This window comes from Pan troglodytes, chromosome 13 (genome assembly GCF_028858775.2).
Source record: "Pan troglodytes isolate AG18354 chromosome 13, NHGRI_mPanTro3-v2.0_pri, whole genome shotgun sequence".
NCBI lineage: Eukaryota > Metazoa > Chordata > Mammalia > Primates > Hominidae > Pan > Pan troglodytes.
The window spans coordinates 43,051,659-43,078,123 of NC_072411.2; the positions used below are offsets into that span (position 1 = coordinate 43,051,659).

Here is a 26,465-nt window from a genome sequence, read left to right on the forward strand (position 1 = left end):
TTTTACTTCCTAAGTTTTTTTAGTGATAATTCTTTTTGTTTTTACTTCTGCTTATCCCAGCTCACTTTCATATTGATAGTGTTTTTCCTCTCATCTTTTTCCTGTAGTCTACAATGTTGATTTTTTCATTTATTTATCAATCTGTCAATATCTTTCCTATATCTATATCAATATAGATATGTTCACCTAAAAGCAACCCATACATTTTTAATGGAGCATAAGAATGAAAGAAATAGGAAATATAATTTGAAGGCCAATGATCCACTAATTATGATCCACATAACCGAAATTAAAAAACTAAGTAGAAAATTTTAACCTCAAAATACTATTCAAATATTAGTACATGATGAATGCAAGTCCCCTCCCCCTGTAACTTCCTACAATGATAAAGAACAAACATAAAAACTTATCAGATCTCTGAGAGTTTGGCCTCTTGATCATTGTGTTGACATTATCATAAGGGAATTTTCACTTTTTGCAAGGCCAATAAAACTAGATTTAAAAATTCATTCATGAGTCCTTCTAAGTTATGCCACTGGAAATTGAATAAGCCTGTAAGCTGTCCATCTTTTTTTTTTGTTTTTATACTTTAAGTTCTAGGGTACATGTGCACAACGTGCAGGTTTGTTACATATGTATACATGTGCCATGTTGTTGTGCTGCACCCGTTAACTTGTTATTTACATTAGGTATATCTCCTAATGCTATCCCTCCTCCCTCCCCCACCTCACAACAGGCGCCAGTGTGTGATGTTCCCCACCCTGTGTCCAAGTGTTCTCATTGTTCAATTCCCACCTATGAGTGAGAACACGTGGTGTTTGGTTTTCTGTCCTTGCGATAGTTAAAGCCTGCCCATCTTTAGGTAAGCAGGGAGATCATTTGCTCCTGCAGCACAGACTATAAGGTCTGTAACTACCAAAATAAGAGCACTTTTTGTGCTACCTCCCATCTTTAAGAGGAAGTTTATGGGTAGAGCAAAGGCATGATGAGACCAGGCAGAAGTCCCTGAAAGCTACTCTGTGTGTGCGTGTGCGTGTGCACGCATATGCATGTGCATGTACTTTTCATCTTTTCAAAATGTCAGAGTCATTCAATTGGGCTAGCAGGAATTTCATTTTATGCCAGGAAAACAACTTTAAAAGACTCCTTGGTAGAAACTGAAAAATTAAACTAGCAAATGTACACATAAAGCATATCTTTTCTCCCAGTAACTAAGATAAGATTCAGCCTAGCAGCCAACTTGGCAGACTTTAAGTTGTTCAAAGTCATGCTTAATCCCTGCCTGTTGGCAAACTGTGGATCTTGATAGGTTTCTTTCATTTCTGATGATAAACAATAAAATAAGAATTAAAAAATAATACCACAGAACAAAGAAACGGAAACAATCACCTGGTGACTCAGAGAAAGTTTACCTCTGAGAACTATCTTCCACAGAAATCAACTTACTGGCAATTTACAAAGTTCCATTACTAAAGAAAAAAAAAACCTTACTAGAAAGGTAAAATTCATATTTGTGTTCTGAAGTATGTAATTACAGAATAGAATAGGTACAAATTTGTAGAATTTTAAAGGGAGATTTTGTTCAGCCAAGAATTAATATGCAGAAGAAATGCTGTTTACATAAAAAAGCACAGGAGGCATATTTGGAACTCAGCAATATATACAGTCATCCCTCAATATCCAGGGGGGATTGATTCCAGGATCCCTTATAAATACCAAAATCCATGGATATTCACATCCTTTATATAAAATAGTGCAGTGTTTGCATATAACCTACACATATCCTTTCATATACTTTAAATCATTTCTAGATGACTTATAATACCTAATACAAGGCAAATACTATGTAAATAGCTTCCATACTATATTGCTTAGGAAATAATTACAAGAAAGAAAGTGTAAGTGTTCAGTACAGAGGGTCCACTGTATTCTACATAGTCTTCTTGAAGAAGTTATTTCAAGATATATTCCATCTATCCTACACACCAGTGAAATGAATAAATGAACAACGGAGTGCTAAAAGTTTAAGTACTAAGCAATACAAGTAGTGAAACAGTGATCTAGGCCAAAAAATATTGTAAAATTAACAAACTAAATATAAATGTCAAACATATTTTTATAAAAAAGGACTTATTTTTGGTAATTCAAAATCATATTCTTGGTCAGATATGCTAATTTTATAATAAGTGAAATTGAAGAAGATGAGAAAAGTAGTAGAAAAGAAACCAAAGTTCTCATGTCCAGTATTTGGAACTTAAAATAATAATAAAATAATTTAAAACTGAGGGTATTATTCCAAATACCTAAAGAAGATGTAACAGTGTCCAATTGTTATGTCTAATAGACATAAACTACATGGTAAAACACATAAAAGGTCATAAATGGTAACAGAAACAGACAATTATCTATAACAATGCATCATAAATAATCCCAAATATCAACTAAAAGGAAAATAAATGGTTTGAAAGGCAGTCATTAAAACTTATGTTTACAAAGATATTTGGTTACATGATAAGATGCTTATGCTCATATTAAGTAAAAATGACAGAATTTGGGGTCTAAATTCCAAATGTTCTACTTACTAATTATGTGAACTTGCAAAGTAATTAGCTTAAAAGTCTAAATTGTAAATTGTAAAATGAGATGGTGATACGGTTTGGCTGTGTCCCCACCCAAATCTTGAATTGTAACTCCCACAATTCCCACGTGTCATGGAGGAATCCAGTGGGAGGTAATTGAATTATGGGAACAAGTCTTTCTCATGTTGTTCTCATGATAATGAATAAGACTCATGAGATCTGATTATTTTAAAAACAGGGATTTCCCTGTACAAGCTCTCTTCTCTTGCCTGCCACCATCCATGTAAGATGTGACTTGCTCCTCCTTGCCTTCCATCATGATTGTGAGGCCTCCTGAACTATGTAAGTCCATTAAACCTCTTTCTTTTGTAAATTTCCAGTCTTGGGTATGTCTTTATCAGCAGTGTAAAAATGGACTAATGCAGATAGTAATAGTACCTTCCTTACACAGTTTTTGTAAAGACTAATACAAATCACAAACTGTATTACAAAATGCCACATCCATACCAGTGTAAGCATTCACTCAATCTTACCTACAATTATTATCACTGGTAGTAAAAATAAATGCCAGTGATATATCATTATAAGAAACTCTATTAAGATTTCTTAGCAGTTTATTTCTGAATAGTGGCATTGTAAGTGGATTTTTTATTTTTAAGATATTTTCTTATATGTCTTAAATCTTAAATATCTTTTGAAAAATACATCTTTTCTTCATCAGAAGAGATAAGATGTTATTGATAAATTGAAGTTCTTTTTATTACACTCATCCCTCCTCTCTCACAAGAGACAATCATTATAAATGATAAAATAAATACACGAAATGTTTATTCAGCAATTTGTGATGGTTAATTTTATATGCCAACTTGACTGGTACATGGGGTGCTCAGATGTTTGGTCACACATTATCCTAGGACTATCTGTTAGAGTGCTGTGGATGAGATTAACATTTGAATTAGTAAAGTGAGTGAAGTAGACTGCCCTCAGTCATGTAGATGGACTTGCTCCAATCAGTTGGCCAGAGTGGAACAAAAAGGTTGAACCTGTCACAGGCAAAATAAACGTCAACTGCCTGATTATTTGAACTGTGACATTGGTTTCTTCCTGTCTTTGGACATAAACTGAACCGTCAGCACTTCCTGGGTCTGTCTGAAGCCTGCTGACATTTGGACCAGATGTACACCATGGACTCTCATGGATTTCCAGCTTGCCACCTGCAGATCTTAAGACTCATCAGTTTTTATAATTTATAATTACACAAGGCAATTCCTTATAATAAATCTTCTCTCTATGTATTATATACATCCTATTAGTTCTGCTTTTCTGAAGAACTCTAACACACAATTCAAGATTAAACCTTTCTAAAAGTGTTATATAGTTCTCAATACATACATAGTATTGTTGGTGTTATTGTGCTGAAGGGGCACCACATGGGGTAGAAAGAATCAGTTTCAAAAGTCATAACAGAATAATAAGATGCAGTAAATTGAGAAATGTCAGCAAAAGTTAATAAAATTGCCTTTAATCCAGATCAATCAATCCAGTTAATTCACTATTTGGATAGTCTGTAAATTCCTTACAAGTCTTTTTGCCTCCCTCCTTGCTCTTCACCACTTAATACAGACAACTGAGTCAGGAAGCCATTTAAAGTCATTGTAGGCCTATGTTGTGCATCAACTTACCATCTATCTAATCAACAACAATGCATTTTTAGTTGCCACTGCTTATAGTGAAGTTCTCTTATGCTTCTGTGGCATATACTTATTCAATTTTTTTACTAAATCACACATAGCAGTGAACTGCATGAAACACCATCATTGTCAATATTCATCTATATATTCCAAATTAATCAGTTAATAATTTATAGTCTAAAAAGAATTATATCTAAGTAATTATCTGAATTTCTCTTTCCAAGTGTCATTTTAATTCCTTTAATTTCTTCTGCTTCTAGTCTTCAGAAAGAGCCCAATAAATAAATAAGGGTAACTTGAAAAGAACTTACATGTGCAAGTTGTCCCATTTTCATCCAAAAGTTGATTATCAGCACAAGCACACACCCGGCCTCCTGGGATAGCCAAGCAAAGTGTACTACAGCCCCCATTATTTACTCGGCACATATTGTCACCTGCAAGAGGAAGAAAGCAAATGTGTCAGAGAACTCTGATTCACGTTCTTTCTAGGAGGTGAACATAGATGTAATCACATACACTTATATATGCTATGTATATTATATATTTAGTAATATAGTCAAGATTTCTGTTGAATCATAACTAAATTCAATAATGTTTGAAAATAGGTGGTGCATTGGTAGATAAGGAGAATTTTCTCATTAATTGGAGGAGATAGAGGTCTGAGTGAAGTTAGGTTCTAGGTGAGAGAAGAGAAAGAATAGAATGGTATCTGTCTTCGATAGTTTTCCAGATTAGGCCTATTGTATTCAAGTCTGAGTTCTTTGGAAAGTAGACCACTGGCTCTCAGAATGTGGCTTTGGATTCCCAGGGAACAGAAAGCAAGTGAAGGTTGGGAGCAAGGGTAGGGTATTCTTTTCTCTTGTGCAGTATACACCGGAAAGGCAGTGTATTGAGGACTCCAGGAATCATAGGACATCTGTGAAGACCCAAAAATGAGCAGCCTTGCTGGTATAAGGTGAATGTACAGTTCACCAGGGCGAAAGTGTTCTCCCAGTGGATCTAAAAAGCAGAGGCACTAATGAGGTATACAACAGACATAAATTAAGCAGGCATGAGAGGAAATTTATGAATAACATACATTATTCATGAATGTATGTGAGGCACCCTTGCAGACTCTCAGATAAAATTGAGTAATTATTTTTAAATCGACAAGTAACAATTGTTCATAGTCATAGTGATGTTTCAGTAAACGTAATGTATAGTAATCAGATCAGGGTAATAGGCATATCCATAATCTCAAACATTTATTATTTCTTTATGTTGGGAACACTCAATATCCACCTTCCAGATATTTGAAACTATATATCATCGTTAACTATAATCATCCCACAGTGGTATAGAACGTTGGAACTTATTCCTCCTATCTAGCTGTAATGTTGTATCCTTTAACAATTGTAAAGGTGTCGGTATGAATAAATACAATTTAGATTGCCAATTAGTCTTACAGGTTGGAAAGGAAAGGAAGAAAGTGTATTTACACTTGCGCATCACTTAATGATGGGCGTACATACTAAAAAATGTGTAATCACATCATTGTGCGAACATCATAAAGCATCCTTACACAAACCGAGATAGTAGAGCCTGCTGTGCACCTAAACTATACGGTGCTAAAAAATTTTAGCTAGAAAAATATTTTCTGTAAAAATATCCTCTTTAAAACATGTTTAAGTGGCCACTTTTCAAACACAGTGCTAAAAAATTTTATACCTATATATCATATATTTCTTCTAGGCTACAAACCTGTACATAGCATGCTACGGTACTGAATACTGTAAACAATTATAACACAATGATAATAGCATTTCTGTATCTAAACATATAAAAGTTACAGTAAAAATACATTATTATTACCTTATAGGACCATCACCATACATGCAGTCCAACATTGACTGAACCATCTCTATGCCACGTATGACTCTACTTATCTATAAATGTGTCAAACTTTAAAAAGAACTCAACACTAGCAATACAATAGGTAATGTAATTGTAGGGTCATATTACTCTATGTTGCAGTTTGTTGAAAGCATCAATAAATAACATTTTTTATATCAGCATATTTTACTGAAACATTAAAAATAAAGAGCTTTTAATTACTTAGAGCCATACGATAAGAGAATAAAATGATTAAAGTGCAAATACCAGAAACGTGATTAAAGTGACAGACTAGGTTATTATACTGAGCCTCAGAGGTTGGATGTGCTATACGGAGGATAATAAGAAGTAAGAAAAAAACTCTAAAATGCTCCTCTGTACAAATAAATATTCAACACATTACCACAGGTTATCATTGAGTGCCCGTAGATCAGAAGAAATGACCTAAAGTATATTATCATTTCATTATCTTGAAAAATAAATTTAATTCACTATGTTTATAACAAATTAAAAAATACATATGAAAGCCAAGAAAGCTAATAATGCATGCTACAGTATCAATTTCTGAATTCAGAGGGTAATTAAGCCTAATACAGGGTTTTTTTAATAGGAAATGCATAAATGCTTTAAGCAGCTTCCAGATAACATCATGTTTATTCCATGGCCATGGAATAAAAATGCAATGCTTCATAGGATGCATTGTTATTCTATGTTGTACACATTCTGTACAGGATGAAATTGTATATTTAATATTTTAGTAGCATTCAGATTCTGGAAAATTAGAATTAATTCAACATATCTTGAGAAATATATAAAGAATTTAAACGGTCAGAAATAAGGAATTACTGACATTTTGAAATGTTGAAATTATATGCTAAATATCATATTCCTTAATTCAGTGGTGTGCCTCATACCATTCTAAATGAATATGAAATTTAAGTATTTAAAAATAAATTGGCATTATTCAAACTTTGAAATATATTTCTTTTCTGTGAATACTACATATTAAGAGAGAGGAATTGGTTATTTGTTCTGTCATAATAGAAATCCAAAATCTAAATTAATTTGAATAATTCCATATCTCTCCTCAGAAGGGCTTAGATCTTTATTTTAATAGTGACCCAACGTATTTTTGAATTTCATTAATATGTTCCAGACAGAGCTCATATGATAGTATTTTTTGAAGTTCTGAGAACTAGAAAAATATTTTATGTAAAAACATCCTCTTTAAAACATGTTTAAGTAACTACAAATATGGTGCTAAAAATTTTTATACCTATATATCAATTACAAGGTCATTAACATATTAATAGCTGCTGTTAATGAAAACTTATAAGCAATCCCACAGCTAGTTACTTTACATATACATTATATTTTATTCAATTTTTTTTAAATAAAATTACTAGGAAGGTTTTATCTCATTTGCAAGTAGGAATACTGAATATGTGATCGTCTAAATGACCCTTCCAATATGTAGAAATAGGAAATAATTCTTATTAAATTATCATTTATTTCTAATCATTATAATTATTTATAAATAATTAGAAATAAGATTTTCTTACTCCAAAATTGTGCTCTCAAACACTAACTTATTTATATATAAAATAAAATTAGATCGGAAAAGACATACTAAATATACCAAAACCAACAAAAGTCTATTACTTTCAGGAAGTAGATAGTTTTTAAAAATCAAATATGTAAGGAAAGCGAATGAAGAATAGCTTTCATTATCTAGTTGAAGAAGGCCTTCTGGCTTCATCAAAAACTTTGTCTTTCTTTTTCCCAATCTTGTATCTTCCAGAAGCAAAATTATATTCTACACCTTGCAAATAGTGCCCAGCATAGAGTGTGTTTGATAAACATTAGTTAAATAAGTAAGTGGTGAATGCAACTTTTAGTTAGCAGTTTGAATGACAAGAACAATCATTTGGAGTGCAGGTACAGGTACAAGTTTGTGGATAGATACAACTTCCAAAGAATGGGAGTAAAGACACAAATAATATGTGAAAACATTTCACAAGCCTATATTAACATCTCAATGTTTTTAGACCTTAGCAGTTTAACTTTTGTTAATAAAGTATCTTTTTTTGAGCAAATGAGAGAATACAGAAATCAGTGCAAAAGAATTCCATTGTTTCAGTCTTTCCTTAATCTGAATTTTCTTCAAAATGGTGGAACAAAGAAACCTCCTTTTCTATATGTGTCCTGGACTCTTGACTTCTCAGTGTCTTATCACAGGCAAAGTAAGAATTCTCTGCAGTTAATATAAAATATGTGAAACTATGGGGATTCTCTTTTTTTTTTCCTAACATAGAGATACTCGAGCTTGTAGTTTAGAAGGGGCAGCAGATACCCCATTTATTCCAAAAGTTAGATAAAGGCTGAGAGAGTGAGATCCTGAGGCCAGATGAATTATGCATTTAATCTAGCATAATTTCAGAAGAATTGACTTTGAACGATGTCAGTCAATCTGAAGAAAGGATAAAATGCTTCTTACTTTTTTTCTCTTTCAGAATCAGATGCTCCTTGAAGACTGTGTTTATATTTGACATGCTTTGAAGCCACTTATGTAAGTGTGTGTGTGTAACTATATTAAGATACTCCTTTGTTTTGGCGGGGAGGTTTGGTGATTATCTCAAAAATGGGAAATATAAAAAGAAAGAAAAATGTAGTTATGATGGTCCTACCACCAAACCTAAAGCTTATTAAACCTATAAAATAATGTGATTAATAAATATGTCATACATTAAATAAAAACTGCTATGTCTGTTATACTAGTCCTGTGTAATCTAAAATCTCTAAATCCTGGATTCTATAAAAGTAGTCAAGGGGAACTTTATATTAAAAATATATATTTGAATACAAAATTTATCAGTGATAAAATTACAATGACCAAAAAAGATTCACATTCTTTTTCTTCTATCTAAAAGTATAGTAGATATAAAATTTTGAGAAATTAAATTGGCCACACAAATTAAACATAGAAAAATACTTTCTGGTCAAACAGATCTGAATCTGAATCTTAGTTTTATCCCTGGCTTACTGTGTTTCTTGAGGGCCAATGTCTATGTCTGTCTGATCCTTGGCTTTCTCATATGTAAAATATAAATCAATAGTACCTATTTTAAATATATGTTGTGAAAATTAAATAACAATGCTTAGTCCACTTCCCTGTAGTTTTAACAATTACAGCTAGTTCTTAGTTAATAAATGTCTTCTATTTGTCATAAAATAATAGGAAACATTTAATCAACCCTTATTAAAATATTACTTAGTTTTGATTATCTCATTCCCCAAAATGTGCAAAAAATCAAAGTGTGCTTTTGAACCTAGAAAATAAAAAGGAAAGTCTGTTATTTTACACAATTGCTGCTCTTTATATGAGGAGGAGAAGAAGAAAGCTTTAAAACTTGTTCTAGATATCTAATGTTAATGAAAAAGGAAAGCTTATACATTTTACCAAAAGAAATCACAGCAATATATGAGAAAAATATCTTTACACTAAATCCCCAAAAATTACTTAAGAATTCTTTCCTAGAGGTAGCTTTCTGTTTAGTATGTTATCTATTTATATCTACCTTCCTGAAATTCACTGGTATATTCCAAGTAATTTGACAAGTCTCTTTTTTTTTTAGACAGAGTTTTGCTCTGTAACTCAGGCTGGAGTGCAGTGGAACATTCTCGGCTCACTGCAACCTCCACCTCCCAAGTTTAAGTGATTCTCCTGCCTCAGCCTCCCGAGTAGCTAGGATTACAGTCTCCTGCCACCACCCCTGGCTAATTTTTGTATTTTTAGTAGTGACAGGGGTTTCACCATACTGGCCAGGCTGGTCTCCAACTCCTGACCTCAGGTAATCCACCCACCTCAGCCTGCCGAAGTGCTGGGATTACAGGCATTAGCCACTGTGCCTGGCTATTGACAAGTCTCTTCTAATATGAGGAGTAAGGGGAGATCTGATTAGTTGACTAATTTTCTGACACTGAGTCTAAAATATTTATAAATTACATTATTAGCATTCCTGAATATTTTTCATGGTGGTCTTGTCAGATGGTGTGTGTGTGTGTGTATTAATACTATCTATCCATATGTATAAAAAATATAAATAAATATAGTTTATATATATATAAATAACGTCTTATAATTTGTATTCTCTCAGAGAGAGAGAGAGAGAGAGAGAGAGAGAGACCGTACGGTTATATAAGATTAGTTTCTTTAATTCCATTAGGCAAAGGAGATATGTACTACTTAGAGATTTGATTTTCTCTTCAATTGCTAAATTTTATCCATAGGAAAAAAAAAACAGTCTAACAGGACAATATGAAACCATTTATAGGACACAGATCATCTACTTTCAAATATGTATTAATGTCTGAGATTCAAAAGATGCAAAGAGTAACACCATTGAGAGTAAAATTATAATAATTAAGACAAACTGCTCACAACTGAACATCGGAATGCATTTTGCTTTATAATTCAGCTGCTTTGATCAATGTAGTAAAAGATACTAAAAATTTAGAACTCAGTTAGGTTATCTAATATCAATGTCTCTTGACTGAGAAAAAATGGTATTAACCAGGAATTTAATTTCTATATTGTATTGCTTGATCAAACATATAGTTAAGTACTAGGTAATTCTTAGCTACATGAAGAAGTGGTAGAAAACACAAATCAATTGATTAATTCACCTAAGTTAATAAAAATTATCAATCAGTTATTCTCAATACATTCACTCAGTAAACAAAACATTATGGTTTCTACAATAAAAGTTGAAAAAGAATTTAGTAATCAGAGCTCAGTTTTTATTTTAATGTCCCTTCAATTAAAATGGGGAAAAGCACTTTTAAAAGATCATTGTCCATCTAAGGAATAACATTGCACTATTATATATCAATGGCACCTTTCAGAACACCAAAAATATTCTCTATCAGAGTTATGTACTTCATTGTATATTATTATGATACATTATTCCATCGAATATTTATTTAAAATGCCTATATGTAGGGTAATCTTAAAAACAAATACCTCCTATTAGAGAAATTGTAGGGGTAAGTTACCTACCATAATTTGTTTGTCAGGCACAGTGCTATGTAAGTTCTGCTTTTAAATAACACATAGCTATTTAACCATCATGGAAATGTTATGAGGAAAGTATTTCTTATTTTTTTAAATCTTTCATGATGAGTCCAAAATTTTAAAAGGAGATGTTAGGACCCAGATCTAAGCCCGGGGCATTTTTCACTACACACGTTGCATTTAGTTAAACAACTCACTAAAGCAACTGGAAGCTTAAAAACTCTGAAGATGGTAAAAATGTTATGGACTTTGGCAACAGAAATTCAGCAATAACATTCAAGAAGAACAATTCTAAAGAGAAGGGAAATGGAAAATGTGATCGTATATTGATTGGATTGTGAAGTTAGAGAGAACTACAATCCTGAAAAGCAGATCTTTCAGAATATGAAAAGGACTGTTTCTATTCATAGCCTGGGCTCTTGCTCAGTATAGGCAAACTATGGTAGTGTGGTGGGGGTGCAGGGTTTATATGAATATAATAAAATATTACCTTTTAATCTATCCAGGCAATTATCTCTATTCCTCATTTCTTGTCCATAGCTATGGCTTGTGCCATCCAAATAATTTAAGTTTTATTCTTCTAAAAGATAATTTTATCATTTATCAGCTATTGATATTTCTCATGCACACATTTCCATTATTTTATAAAATTACATTTGTATTCCATTGAAGCAATTTTAATATAGTGGGAAAAAACTGAAGCTTTTGAATGAGATAGTTTGCTTTAGGATCGTTGTTTTAGCTGAAATATCTTCAAAAACTCTGTTGCTAGATAATTTCCAATCGATAGCATATGTGTTAGGAAATTCATAATATAATTTATTCATCTCAAATGTATTGAACTACATACTCATTAAATTTTTACAAGGATATGTCTATTAAAAAAAGGAACAATGACTATTTAGACTCATAAAAAACCTACCACATAATTTACTAAACTGTTTTCTTCATTCAATACCTAAATTCTGAGTAATGCTATGTGTAGATGTCCTAATAAGTATTAATAACTTACACAAGTAAAACATAAAATAATATTATCTGATTTTAAGAAGACATGAATATTGTTATAGACGGTTTTACTTTTGTGTCATCTAAAATAATTGCATGTTCCTTAAATATACATTGAAACTAATTATAAACTTACTAAGATACTTTTAAAATAACATTTTTCTTGTATAATGCATCTTCAATTTTCAATAGTTTTCTTTTCAAACTAAGGAAGTTCTAACATTTAACAATACTTATGCTTTGAAAACATTAAGAGAATTGTTTTTCTTTAAATAACTAATAGCCTTCTTCAATGAAAATCACATGAAGAGAAGGAAATACTTGGAGAAAACCTTAAACCTCACTCACATGGAATTCCCAGGGATAATCACTCAGGATATTTAGAACAACAAAAAGTAAATTTCTATGATAACAAAATCTGATTTGATTGACTTTGGAGGGAATTTGACATCTTTTATCATAAAACTTTAGCAACACTGTCAAGATAAATCTTTTATAACTTCTGTGAAGTATTATTGTATGTGAATCTCAGAAGCATTTAAATTTGTTTTTTAATACCTTGTTGCTTTCGTGGATCATAAATCTGAAGCCCAAATAGGGGTGGTCTTTCATGCCTCAGCAATGTCACCTCACTCGTTATCAAATCTAGTTGAAAAATGGAACCATTCATATAATCAGTCCAGAACACATAATTTCCATGATGCGACAGTCCGAAAGGGTGGTTCAACTCTCTCCCACTGTAAACAATCTGTAAAATATAAACACATTGTGAAAAATCAGAACTGACCTTTAGAAACATAACTAGATATTTAGAGAAAGTGATATTCAATAAGTATAACAGATAATAATCTAATATCTTAACTCATTTTCTCTGATAGATTTAAAAAATGGATTTCACAATGTGAGCATATTTTTTGTTTTAGGGCATGCTATTTGAAGGAAACCATCTATTTTATCTAAACCATTTATTATTTATTATTAAACCATCTATTTTATCACTGTAAATTCTTTCATCTATGGCACGAAAAATACGGTTAAGAATGCAAATACTAAAATGAATTTTCCCTACTCTCATTCCTGTTCCTTTTGCTAATGATATTTCAGTATCATATCCTGGGATAGAAATCAGTCTGAATAATCATGTGTATTACAATATTGCTCTTCCAATAACCAACAAATAGAACATGTTCAAACAGCATTGGGAGTCAAAAGGATCCTCCTACTTTAATTGAGCCAATGCAAATTGAAGAAATCTTGGATCTGGCAGAAAAGATGGTAAAGATTTTAATTTAAACACAGACACATTTATTATTAGTAAATAGATAAAAACTCACTGGCAAATTAAATTCTGATTATGTTAATATATTCATTTACATTCTAGTTATATTGTTTTGTTGTTCCTTAAATGGAGGAATCATGTGATAAAAGTTTAAGTCCAGCTTCACATGTAGGATTGTAGAAGGGGAATAAATTATACCTCAATAATGATAATACTTTTTCACCTTTCACCATAAATAAAAACATACTGAATACAAGATGAAAAAGATTTTGTATTCACTTCATTTAATATTAGAGAATTGAGAAAATTATCTAAATAATTTAGGGTCATAAATTTAAATTTTGCTCCTTTTAACTGAATTCTTCTTACCAAATTATCATACATTGAATAATTGACATGGTTTCTTAATTTTTTTCTCACATTTATGTAGGCCAAAATGTGCTGGCCATGAAAGTATTATGTTTATTGTTTACATACCAACATCTTCTAAGGAAGCACAAAGATTTATCTAGCACCTGTTAAGTGTGTGACATTAGGTTCAATGCCAACCAATTGTACTTATTTGGAGAAAATATTTACAGTATTGTTAGCATCAATCAACAACAGAACAGTCTTAACTGATTAGTGTCATATTTCTTTCTAAAACAGAATCCATAATGAGTAGGCTTAGCCAAATGTGCAGGTTTTCTTTCCAAAAAGAAAAGAAATGTAACTTAAAGGAAGCATTTTGGTCATTTCTAACATTCCCTTTTTCTATTATTCGACTCACAGTTAAAGTCAGTTATTGGTGTTATTTGTAATTAGGTTACTAAAACATGAAATGTAGAGGTTTTGTTTTGTCAACTATGCCTCTGTCTCACAGCCAACTGCATCATCCTCAATTTTACCTAAGAATTTCAAAATCATTTTGCAGTTACTCTAGCAAAAAAAGCAAGAGGAAGCTGATACCTCTTCATACCAATAAGCTGGAAGTTCAGCTCATTCCTACTATGTGTTTAAGTTTCAATGTCACCAAGTTACTTACTCAACTAAATACAATGTAATTACTTCCTCGTAATATATAATGTTACACTTCAGCTCAAAATATTGAACATATTTTAATAGAGTGGGGTTGCTTGGTTATAGAAAACTCATCAATAATGTAGAAAAACTGCATTTTAAAACAGCTCTGATATCCTGAGAGCTGCTTTTAAAAATCCCACAAATCCTGGCATACCACAGTGAGCTGGGCCTGGTCTCCCAGAGGCAAGTGCCAGCTGCACTACTTAATGCTCAGCCTGCTTCAGCCACCCCATGGAGACTATTGGCAGCCACCTCAGAGGAGTAAAAATAAACTTGAAAGTATTTTTAACACAACACAACAAGGCTCTGTGAAAAAATGAAGCCTGTGGGTTAAAAACAGCAGCATTTGTCTTTTACCTTCCTGTGAGTTCCATTCAAAAACACTTTTTCAATGTGATCGTAATAGGCATCACACCAGTATAATGTGTTGGTGTGAAAGTCCAGAGTTAAACCGTTTGGCCACAGCATCTTTGAAGTCACAAAAATCTGCCGATTGAATCCATCCATCCAGGCCTTCTCAATCCTTCCCACGCTGTCATCTATTTCATCTTCCTCCCAGTCTGTCCAATACATCCAACTAAGACATTAAAAAAACAACAAAAATGCATACATGTTATTACAACCAGCCACAGTAGAGACACTTCCTCAGATTTGGCAGTTCCATAAATTCTAGTTTCATTCTGATTTGTCCTCCTATCTAAGTGCTTATCTGTCAAAGAGGGGGCAGCTGTGAAGTTTTAAGGAAAGCAAAGATTTGTTTGGTAGAACTGTGCATTTACACTTATTACAGAAAAGCCAACTACCACCACTATCGCACTTACTGGCTTCATGCATTAATGAACCTGACAGTAAGTGCCAAATATCTATTTTTGGGGGCTGTTGATACCAAGTATAGGAAATGATTTTCTGGATCATTACTATTTTAAATGTTGTCCACTTCAAAAAGTATATAATCAATGATGTGATTAAAAAGCAGATTGACTGACATGAGAACCCATGGCACAGTTAATGATCTACTCCAGACTTTATTTAATCTCAGATGAATTATGATTCTTTAAGACAGGTAATTGGACTGACTTTGTTCTAAAGGGCACTGTCATACTGAGTTTGTTTGGCTAGGTCTAATTTGTCTTCCTCATGCAAATCATCTATGTTTTATTGCTGCTTATTATTACCCCAAAATCTACCGAAGATGATTTAGCTGCACGTAAGTTTAGTAATAGCAAGTTGGCTGACCTTGAGATTTTGAGCTTTAATTTCTATCTCAAACAAAAGCATCTGCCTTTAAAAACAAATCTTTTGTAAAGCTCTAACAGTAGGAGAGGGGGCCTTGAACTAATGTTCCATTTGCCTCATGAATGAGGTTAAAACCCACCACATGTGTTGTTTTAGGGTCATGTGAAAGTTCCTGAGTTTATTAATTAAAGTGTAGGTTTAATCCAGTCATCTCATATACAACTTTATAAAGTCTCAAATCTTTTCTAAGCTGCTGACCCTTGAAATACCCTTATTAGATTCCCTGCCTCCCCCATTTTGTAGACCCTAAGAATTTCTAAGTGCATTTGGAAAAAGTCTGTCACCATGATGAAAAATCCTACTGTGATCTAAGCTGGCAGACTTGGGAAAACTGAGGATGAACACACTACCCATTATTTCATACCAATTAAGCTCTTTTTAAATTCTCTTAACGGTTTCCAATTATGTTGATATGCCCTTTTTAGACCCAAGGAATTATATTGAGACTGTTGAATTGTATTAATCCTAGAAATAAACATGGAAATATTTCTATCTTGTATCTTGTAATTCCTTAAAGTGATTTTTTAATTGGGACAACTTAGTAACAAAAAGGATAGTCATTCTATTTGCTGTAATTCTATGTTAGTTAGGTATAACTACTTGACATCAGCTATATAAATTAACTATATAAAAGTGAAATATGCAATCTTTTCATCTCTATTGATATTTTCTTGAAATTTTCTTATATACAGTTAATCAATACGGTTTTATTTTTGTTCATTTATAACATTAATATTGCAGTTATCTTACCCTATAGCTTCTCCTTTTGATCATGGCAACATATTTTTTTTTCTGTGACTCAAATCACACATACATGTGCCTGTGTATACAGAAACACACACACGCACACACGAGACAGAGATAAATCTGGATATTCTAAATATACTGCATATTTTACTATTTGAGAAAAGGAATTGTTCACCAACTGATCCAGCACCTAAAATTATTTTCATTTAAACAAAATATAAGAAAGTTATTTTTCTAAGTAATGCCAATCTGAGAGAGCTTACATATATATATGTATATATGTATATGCACACACACACATATATATGCTTAAATGTATATTGTGGGCCAGGCACCATGGCTCATGCCTGTAATCCCAGCACTTTGGGAGGCTGAGGCAAGCGAATTGCTTGAGCCCAGGAGTTTGAGACCAGCCTGAGCAACATGGCAAAACCCCATCTCTACAAAAAAAATACAAAAAGTAGCCAGGCACGGTGGCCTGTGCCTGTAATTCCAGCTAGTCTCAAAGCTGAGGTGGGAGAATCGATCACTTGAGTACAGGCTATCGAGGCTGTCGTGAGCCAAGATCATACCACTGCACTCCAGCCTGGGTAACAGAGTAAGATCCTGTCTAAAAAAAAAAAAAAAAAAAAAAAAAAAAAAAAAAAAAAAATATATATATATATATATATATATATATATATATAAAATGAAAGCTTTACAATCAACACCAGTACCAAACAATGAGAATTCTTAAACACATAGAATAGAAATATAACCTATTAAATAAGCAGGAACTAATACAAGTATTTTTTCTAGGTGGGACTCCGTGTATTCTTCACATAAAACATAGGTTAATCTGGCCTTCTGCTAATATAGCAAGAAAAATTCTACCTTTTATTTCAAGGCCTGTTTGAATGTAATTATCTAATGAAGTCTATCCCCAGCCTTTCTGGAGATGAGTCAAAATAAGCTCTTTCCTCTGTTTCTTAGTAACACTGTCTAGTTTTAAATAATATTTATTGCACTTATTCCTTGTATATAGGGACAGTTGGTAGGAAGACATGACAGGGATGCAGATATTGTCTCAATGAAAAAAATATTCTATTAATCAGAATTGCCTTCAAAGAGCTTGAACTATGTAGATGCTATAGGTTTCTAACATAATCTGGATACCTACAAACTTGGGAGACGTTGAAGAGGATTTCTAAATTTGATGAGAGAGATGGAACTAGTGGGCTCTGAATTTTCTTCTAAATTATATGTTTCTATGAATTCCACATTTATGTCATCTCTTGGGCACAACAAAGTCTCTTTAGCTCTATCAGAAAACATTTTCTCTAACAATAGTGAGAAAGAAGATGCTGTTTTAAGACAGATTTGAAATTTCTTTCTTCAGATAGATTTGGACAGTGTGGAATAAATACTCTCTTCAAAAACTAAGGCTGGTTTACCAGATGATTATATAATCCAAACATAAAAATCACCAAAATTACTTTATAATTATGCCCTATGAAACACTTACAATGAGTTCACTCACTGCCTAGGAACCCTGGTTGTATTTGGAGCTACTCTTAACACAAACAATTCTAGGAACCGCAATTTGGTAATCTCAGTTTATACGGGATTCACATGCCTCCTATACAATACGTATTTTTTGTATGTGTGCAGTAAAGTGTAAAGAAAATCTATTTTTTGATGTCTTGAAACAATAATATGTAAGCCATGGAAGGAAAAACACTCCAAAAAACTATACATGTAAAACATTCAATAAAATAACATTTTTAAGTTATAAAATACTATGAAAATTTCCATCTTCTTTGATATTTCTATAAGTACAGTTTTGCATTCAGGTAATAGCGCTGATTAAAAATCAAAAGAAAACATATTACCAAGAATTGGACAAAATATTTCATTCTAAAACAAGTAATACATACTATAAAATGATGTCCCTATATGGAAATTATGGTGGTATCTAAAATTATGTGGTTGTCACCCTAGACTAATAAAAAGCAGTGAAGTTTAGTGGCTAAGAGTAAAGTCACAGAGACAGGCTTCCTGGGAATAAACGTAGACCCAGTCTTTTACTAATTGAATAGTGATTGGCAGACAGTTATCATTTTCAACTTTATAAAGCAGGGATAAGAATAGCAACTAATTCAGAGGATTATCGTAAGGGTTACAAAATAGGGTCGGAGTAACCCATTTAATAAAACGTCTGACCTCTAGGAAATGTATAAAACTTTTGCTATTTTTTTGAATACACTAAATTTCAATAGCCTTTAAAATATAAAATGGATTGATTCTCTGGTTGAATTGGTTATTTATCTTGGTGTCAAGCTGCTTAAAGTACAGAATTATAGTGCTAATTTTGAATAAATCAAGTAATACATCTTTGCGCAGTAATCTAATTCAGGTCAATGTATTCTGACATGTTTCTTTAGTACATTCTCTAGTACAGAAAAACCCTTAAATGTGTAACTTTACCCACTAAGACCATTTGTGTGGAAATTCAGCTATACATATGGATTTAAATAAAACTATTATTAACTATGTAAGAAACAAATTTATCTATTATTTTTCTTATATAAAGCTAGTCAAATATTGCATACCCATTAACTGGATCCACCACAATTCCTCTGGGATGAGACATTTCACCCTCTAAAAGAGTCTTCCGACTCTGAGAAGCTTTTTCCAGCCTGGCCACATTAATGGTTTTCGTATGGCCATCATTGGTCCAGTAAAGATTATTTCCAATCCAGTCCACAGCAATGCCCTCTACATTATCCAGATCTATAAAAAAAGCAAAAACAAGAAAGAAATTACTTTTACAACTATAGTAAAATTAGTGTTCACTACTAATAGCTACCTAATAAAAACTTTAGTTCAAAGAGGAAAGAACTCTGATCCATGAAATCTTTATGGTGTAATTTTTGCAAATGTCACTATTCTATAGAATATTTTTCAATTTTATTTTGAATGCCTTTTTATGTGAATCATAGGCCCTCTCTCAATTGTACACAGTGTTAACAAATTAATCATGGTCATTAACTCAGATTTAATTGAACCTCAATTTATTGTAATTCAGTGATCTGCAGAAAAATGGGAACATATAAGTGATAGGAGTGAAAAAGCTTGAATAGAAGTGACAAATTCAGCAATATAGACGGTTCTGAAGAAAAATCTACTAGTACTGTGTCAGCATGTTCAAACTTGTAATATGTAATCTGAGTAATCGAAATAATATGAATGTCCTCTTGCCCAAGGATGAACAGTTTCAGCAGGGGCACAAGTATGAAAGCCCAGGACAGGCTTTCATCCCAGAACTGCATCAACAGTCAATCTCAAGGAATCGCCAAAATACTTCTCTTTGTTTTAGACTTACCTTGCAAAGAATCCTATTACAGGATTATATGAGATACAGGCAATGATAATTCAAATGTAATAGACAAATAATAATCCTTGGAGTTCACCTAATTCAAACCCTTTATTTTATAAAGGGGGGGGTAACTAAAACTTCAAAGTGAAGGCAGTTACTTATGGTCTATTATCATTCACAAAGCAGTAGCAATTGGATAAATATCCAAGCCTTATGACCCACAGTGTGGAAACCCTCAAAACTGCATGGTTCCTAGGGTGAGTTTCTGTAGCATCCTGTCTTCATCCACACTTCAGCCTACAACATTACAACTACGATTCCATTCTTCTGTTGCATGAAAAATTGCTGTGAACTCCTTCTTTTCTCTCAAAACCAAGGTAGAGTACATAGACTTCCTCTTTTCCTTTTTGGCATGAGTTACAGAACTGGAATTTACTGGACAAAAGCAATAGGTAGTATATATTAGAGAGGGAGCTGTGTATTCACACACTACAAGGAAATCTATATCACATTTCCCTGTATGCAGACACAATGGATATTTACTATTATCATGTTGTTTAATCATGGTCTTTCTGGCTCAGGAAAAACAGTAAAATTTTCCCTTGTAACCCTTGTTGCTAATCAACATGTGTTGTGATTCAGAATGACTGATACAAAATGTGATCTGATCTAACTGAAAATTCCATTACAGTGAATCAGATATGTTCCCAATTTCGCTAAGCTATCTGCTTCATTACCATCCAATATGAGTAATTTTCATAGGTTAATTGTGCCTATGCTTAGAAAAAGAAGTTTAATTTTGCCTTTACTTATTGACACTTAATTTTCCTGAGCACTTTCCTATTCTGGTATAATGGAATGAGAGTAGTTATTTACCCTTTTCTATTTATTATAGTCTACAGCTGATTTTTGTTAGTTGGTTTTCAAAAATTGAATTACATGTGAAATCTGCCCCAGTACAAAAAGTCTTCATGCGGGACAACCCTCTTATTTTTGAAACTTTTCCTTTTAACATATGACTTGAGACTTATTTTTTTCATATGAAGCAGTTACAATGCTGTATGGATGAAACTTTTGTTTCTGACACTTGGGTAAGCAAATTCAGTGACGCATCAGGAAAGTGAAGATTATCATAGCACCTATCTCATAGGATGATTACAAAGGGCAAGCTATTAATAGTTACTGCATGTAAACATTTAGCATATTTCCTGGAATACAGTAACTTCTCAGTTCATGTTAGTTTTTATTAATTTATCAGGATTAAAAAATATTTTATATCTCTTCTGTCTCTTTTCTTTAAGGGTACTACTTGATAGGATTGTATCTTTTGTTTTTCACCTTTGAAATGCTTTTTCTATAATATTTTCTTGCATTTTTACCAGTGACTAACTTTAACTAAAAATAGTATATAAATAAATATATGTGATGTTCTTAATGGTTGGCATAATATATAATGATTATTATTATTCCTGTAATAATATCATTATAATTTCTGTATAATCTTTCCTTAGGCTAGGTATCTAGTCTATTAAGATAGTAATAAAGGAATTAGCCTAGATTATTTTTTAAGGTTGTTTTCTGTTTGTGCTTTGATTTTTTTTTCTGTTATAGGGAGAATGATAATGAATAAAAATTTAAAAATAAGAAAATGTATAAAAAGATCTATGAACAAATTGGGAATCTTTTTAGGTTATCTTTAATGGGGCAGGGAGGAATTTCTCTCTTGCAGAACACAGCTTGAACAATCAATAAATTCCTTTCTCCACAAATATACATTGATAAGGGAAGCATTCTGCTTCCACATTATTTGGTCTCTGCTTTAAATTAACTTATAAATTAGATGGAACAGTTAGACACATAGAACATCAGTCTTATGTACGTTTGATATTTTATTCAAAGGGGTCTGGTTGGGTCCTGCCTGAGACTGACTAATAATGACTCTATGAACAAAAGCCCTTTAAACAGATCAGGGACACATGAAGGTTGTGGCATTCAAAGGCCAAACAAACATCAGTGACTACAGAGAGTCTAATTATTAGCTTGAGGAAACACATGATATTAAAATGCAAGGAAGATGTTTGATAAAGAAAAACTTGGTAGAGTAGATTTCTTTGTATACTTTGGGATAGAGTTCAAGTATTCTACATTATAAAATTCATATTTTCTACTATTTATTATTATTATTGCATAACTAATAGCAAACAAGAGCATGGCTATTTTAAACATCTGGTCAAAATCTCCCTTAGCTTTCACCAAATACCCATTTTCATGCATCAATAGGCAAGGAGTTAACATGTTTGTACTTCTTAAGAAAAAAAAATTCCAGTAGATAATTATTTCTTGTAAACTTTGTTTAGATTAATATTATGTCTGTATTTTTCATGCTAAGTGAAGATATTGCACATTTACTCATACTCAGAAAATAAACAGCCTTTTCTTGCATTCTGAAAACTTAATATTATTTTTCTCAAATTATTATAATTTCTACAACATGTTATCTTTGTTCTAGTAATTTCAAAATAACTTATATGAATGGAGTAATATATAAACAGTGCATTAAACACCCACACACTCACATATCTCATTCAAATTTAGGATTAATAATGAAGTGCGTGGTTTACTTAAGTGAAAAATTCCTGATGTTAACAATATTACTTCCTATAAGAGACACCTACCACTAAGGAAATGAGGATAAATAACATATAATAAAATTTATGTAAATTTTAAAAGAATAATGATGTGGATTTAAAAGGAATAAATAGGACTGTTCTTCAAATGAATGTAATACTTTGGACTAGACCAAATAAACATTTTTAAAGAGAGTGGTTTTGGGAGAAAAACATATTTCTAAAATGAAAACTTCATTACAGGTCTGATTTTTAGATATTATACATTCATGGAACAGAAGACTAAAGTTTTATATACTTAAAATATAATTGCCTCTTTTTAAAATGGGTCCATGATTTTTAAAAGAAAGGATGTGAGCAGTGGCCTTATTTTTATTATGGCACATGAGCTGGACCTCCAGAAATGATCCATAGATCTTGATGCTTTACAACAGAATTTGATGCATATAATAAGAAACTGACTAAAAATTATACCCAAAAATGGCCATTATAAAATCATAGTTTCTACATTTTTCTACCTTATACAAGTTTATCCAGTGTTATCTATCCTTAGCATGAACATTATTTTTCTGAGTTGGAACGGAAGTGTCTACGTGAGTACAGAGTATGGTAAAGTGCTTTAAATAATTAAGTCTGCATCATGCATGTAGACATGCCTAAGGCCAGCGATGCCTTACCTCACCCTAGAGTCAGCACTTGGACAACTTTCCTGTCTCCTATTCTTGTAGTTCAATTAATACATATTCTCTTTGTACATTTCAATATGGCCTGAGGCCATAAATAGCTCATATGTATCTGACATGAGGGAATGACATTGATTTAATTAATAGTGTAGCAGTAAAATTTGCTTGCTGAATAAGCTGTCTCATGGGGTTTCAAGGGTCTCTGGTCACAGACTAAAGATACCACCTGTCCCTAATGGCCAGCTGAGGCTGATATTTCTCAACCTCATTTTCATTCCAGATTTCTCCTTAGCTGTTAGGTCAAGGAGGGTGAATACACAAGCCATTCTCACTCAGAACAAAATACCTTGATGTTGTATTCAAAGAGATATGTAGAGTGCATATAAGGGTCTTATTTTCCAGAATAAACAGAATATATTAAAACATAGTGGTTTCCTTCCATTATCCAATGCAAACTGTCACTCTCAATGGGTCAGGGGATACAGATCATCACTCTATGACATTCAGTTATTTTATCTTTAATACAATGAAGACATGGACAAGTAAAGATAGTGTCATAGTATGCATCATAGTTACCAATAATATAAAATGATGAATAAAATGAAAGATCAAGAATGGTTAAGGACTGAGATTTTTATCATACTTTCAAGCTTACAAGTTTGCCTGTTTTTGTTCCATGAATTCTGGTAGAAGACACAAGACTTGTGGATCAGATATAAAAGATTTTATTACTCATGGCACAACACGCAGGATGGTCATCAGCAGATTGGTGTCAGTTCCCTTTACTTCGAAGTCCGCAGGAGCAACTGGGAGGGGTCCATATGGATGCTTTCATATACTGTGGGTGGCATTACAGGAGAAGAATTCTGAGTTTAGAAAATCCAAGCCTATTATAATGGGCAGTAAGAAGGCCTGCTGTTTTCACTGGCAAGTGACTGTCTCTTTCTCTCAATACTCTTTGCTATACAAGCATCTTTGAAAAGATACTTCTGAAGAAAAAACAGTAAGTGTCTTACTTTGAGACATGCAGAAATGTGAGAGATCCATGGAGAAATGTCTCACAATAAAAGGTCCTGAAAAGTCATAATCTGGTAGTCACTAATATATGCAGATAGATAGAGCAAACAAATTGGTGAGTGTGTATGAGCACAAATAATAATGTCTGCATGCCAGGCTATTACTCTTATGGGAATTCTGCACTGATTTACACAACCACACCTAAAGCAATAAATGCAGATAGATAGAGCAAACAAATTGATGAGTGGATATGAACACAAATAATAATTTCTGGATTCCAAGCTATTGTTCTTATGGGAATTCTGTGTTGATTTACACAACCATATCTACAGCATATTGTGTAGCTAACTATGTGTGATGGTTAATTGTATGAGTCAATTTGGCTAGCCCATGGTACACAAATAATTGGTCATCAGTCTGGATGTTGCTGTAAAGGTATGTTTTAGATTATATGAACATCAGTAGAATTTGAGTAATAAGCAGGTTACTCTCTATAATGTGGGTTCGCCTCATCCAATCAGTTGAAGGCCTTAAGAATAGATTGGGATCCCCTGAGAAGGATGAAATTCTTCCTCCAGACTGTCTTTGAACTCAAGCAGCAACATCAGCTCTTTTTGGGTCTCCAGCCTGCTGATGTACTCTGCAAATTTTGGACTTTCCAGTTCCCATAATTGTGTGACCTAATTCCTTAATAAATCTCTTTTTCTCTGTCTCTCTATATATACATTCTGTTTGTTCTGTTTCTCTAGAGAATCCTAACTAGTACACAATGACCATGCCTGTGATCTGAAAATGATTTTGCTGAATGGGCTGGGAAGAAGAAGGTCATTCTTCACATTCATCCTTTTCCGATAAAACACTGAAAAGTATATATTTCAGAGGACAAAATAGCTTTCAATTAAAGAAGCCCTAGAGATACGCAAGGGGCATATAGATCATTGTACAATATTCCACTAAAATTCTTCGGATAATATTAGAGTCTTCATTGTGAATGGGGAGAAAGTCATTTCCATTAACACCATTTTACTACCTAACTCTGCCTATCAAGAGAAAACAAAGCTAAAATTGCTTCCATTTTTGGAACACAATATATCACACCTATTCTCGAATATTCATTTTAGAACTGTGAAGTTTATAATTTATAAAAGTAAAACACTTTTGGTACCGATTTCATCAATAGTAAATTATTCAATCTCTTTCATATTATATGAAAAGTCTACTCTATTAGTAGTCACTTGGACAATTTAATTTCACAGAAGTTGACTTTTTATTAGCTATATTTTCTAATAGGTTTCCTGTTTTTGCACTTGGTCACTTAAACATTCAAAAAGTTGCATCAACTGATAATGTTTACTGAACTTTAAAAAAGACAAGGTATCACATACATGCTTAGAAATCATGTTTAGTGAAAAATACTGATCACTAAATTCCAAGTTGAGCTTAAAAGTTAGAGAATGTAAATCTTTATTGTATTTACAATTACCATGGCATAGAACAAATGTGTTATCTCATGTGACCATACTCCTGGAGATAACCAGCCTAAATCAACCAAAACTATACTTGTTTCAGATCCACATAAATACGCAGAGAAAAAGGCTAGACAAATGCATGTGTGGACTCTAGGTAAATGTGGTAAAGGAGGCCAAGTTCTTAATAATAATTTATCTAATAACATCTTTCCATAAATATCTAAGAAAACACACAGTCATAAACCTCCTGGGTACACAGGTACTCTTACAAAACTGAAACAGTACATTGGGGCAAAGTCATAATAAAATTAGGCAGCAGCCTTGTTGTGAATTCAGTATGCTAGGAATAAAAGAAGCTACAAAACCATAAAGTTTAACTTGTACATCTACAAATAATGAAACAAAGACCCAGAAAAGTAAGTTGACTCACAAGGACCTATGATTAGTTAGTAGTCACTATAGCAAGTCTTGAAATTTAACTCATGTTCTAATGTGCCTACCCTACTTTGTATTCAAATTTGACCTCCAGAATTGTAAAGAAAAAAAATGATAAATAGAGGAAGGAGTTGAAGAAAGTTTAACCTAGGCAAAGTTTCCTTGGAAGAAGGAAAAGTGGGGCATGGAAGAAGGGAGGGGAATAAAGCTAGAATAAGGTTACTACAGTAGAGGATGCTTTTGGTACAAACTTTCCAATCACAAAGAC

General features: G+C 32.6%; 1 protein-coding gene across 1 annotated transcript in view; it reads right to left on the bottom strand.

Moving 5' to 3' along the window:
* The window catches only part of LRP1B (LDL receptor related protein 1B), a 1,946,873-nt gene that overhangs the window by 766,823 nt on the left and 1,153,585 nt on the right, over window positions 1-26,465 (bottom strand). Inside the window, exons 15-18 of the mRNA XM_063790432.1 lie at window positions 19,200-19,380; window positions 14,923-15,142; window positions 12,783-12,972; window positions 4,582-4,704 (exon numbers count right to left, since the gene is read on the bottom strand). Of these exons, the coding sequence (XP_063646502.1) occupies window positions 4,582-4,704; window positions 12,783-12,972; window positions 14,923-15,142; window positions 19,200-19,380 (714 nt within the window). The remainder of the gene's footprint in view (window positions 1-4,581; window positions 4,705-12,782; window positions 12,973-14,922; window positions 15,143-19,199; window positions 19,381-26,465) is intronic.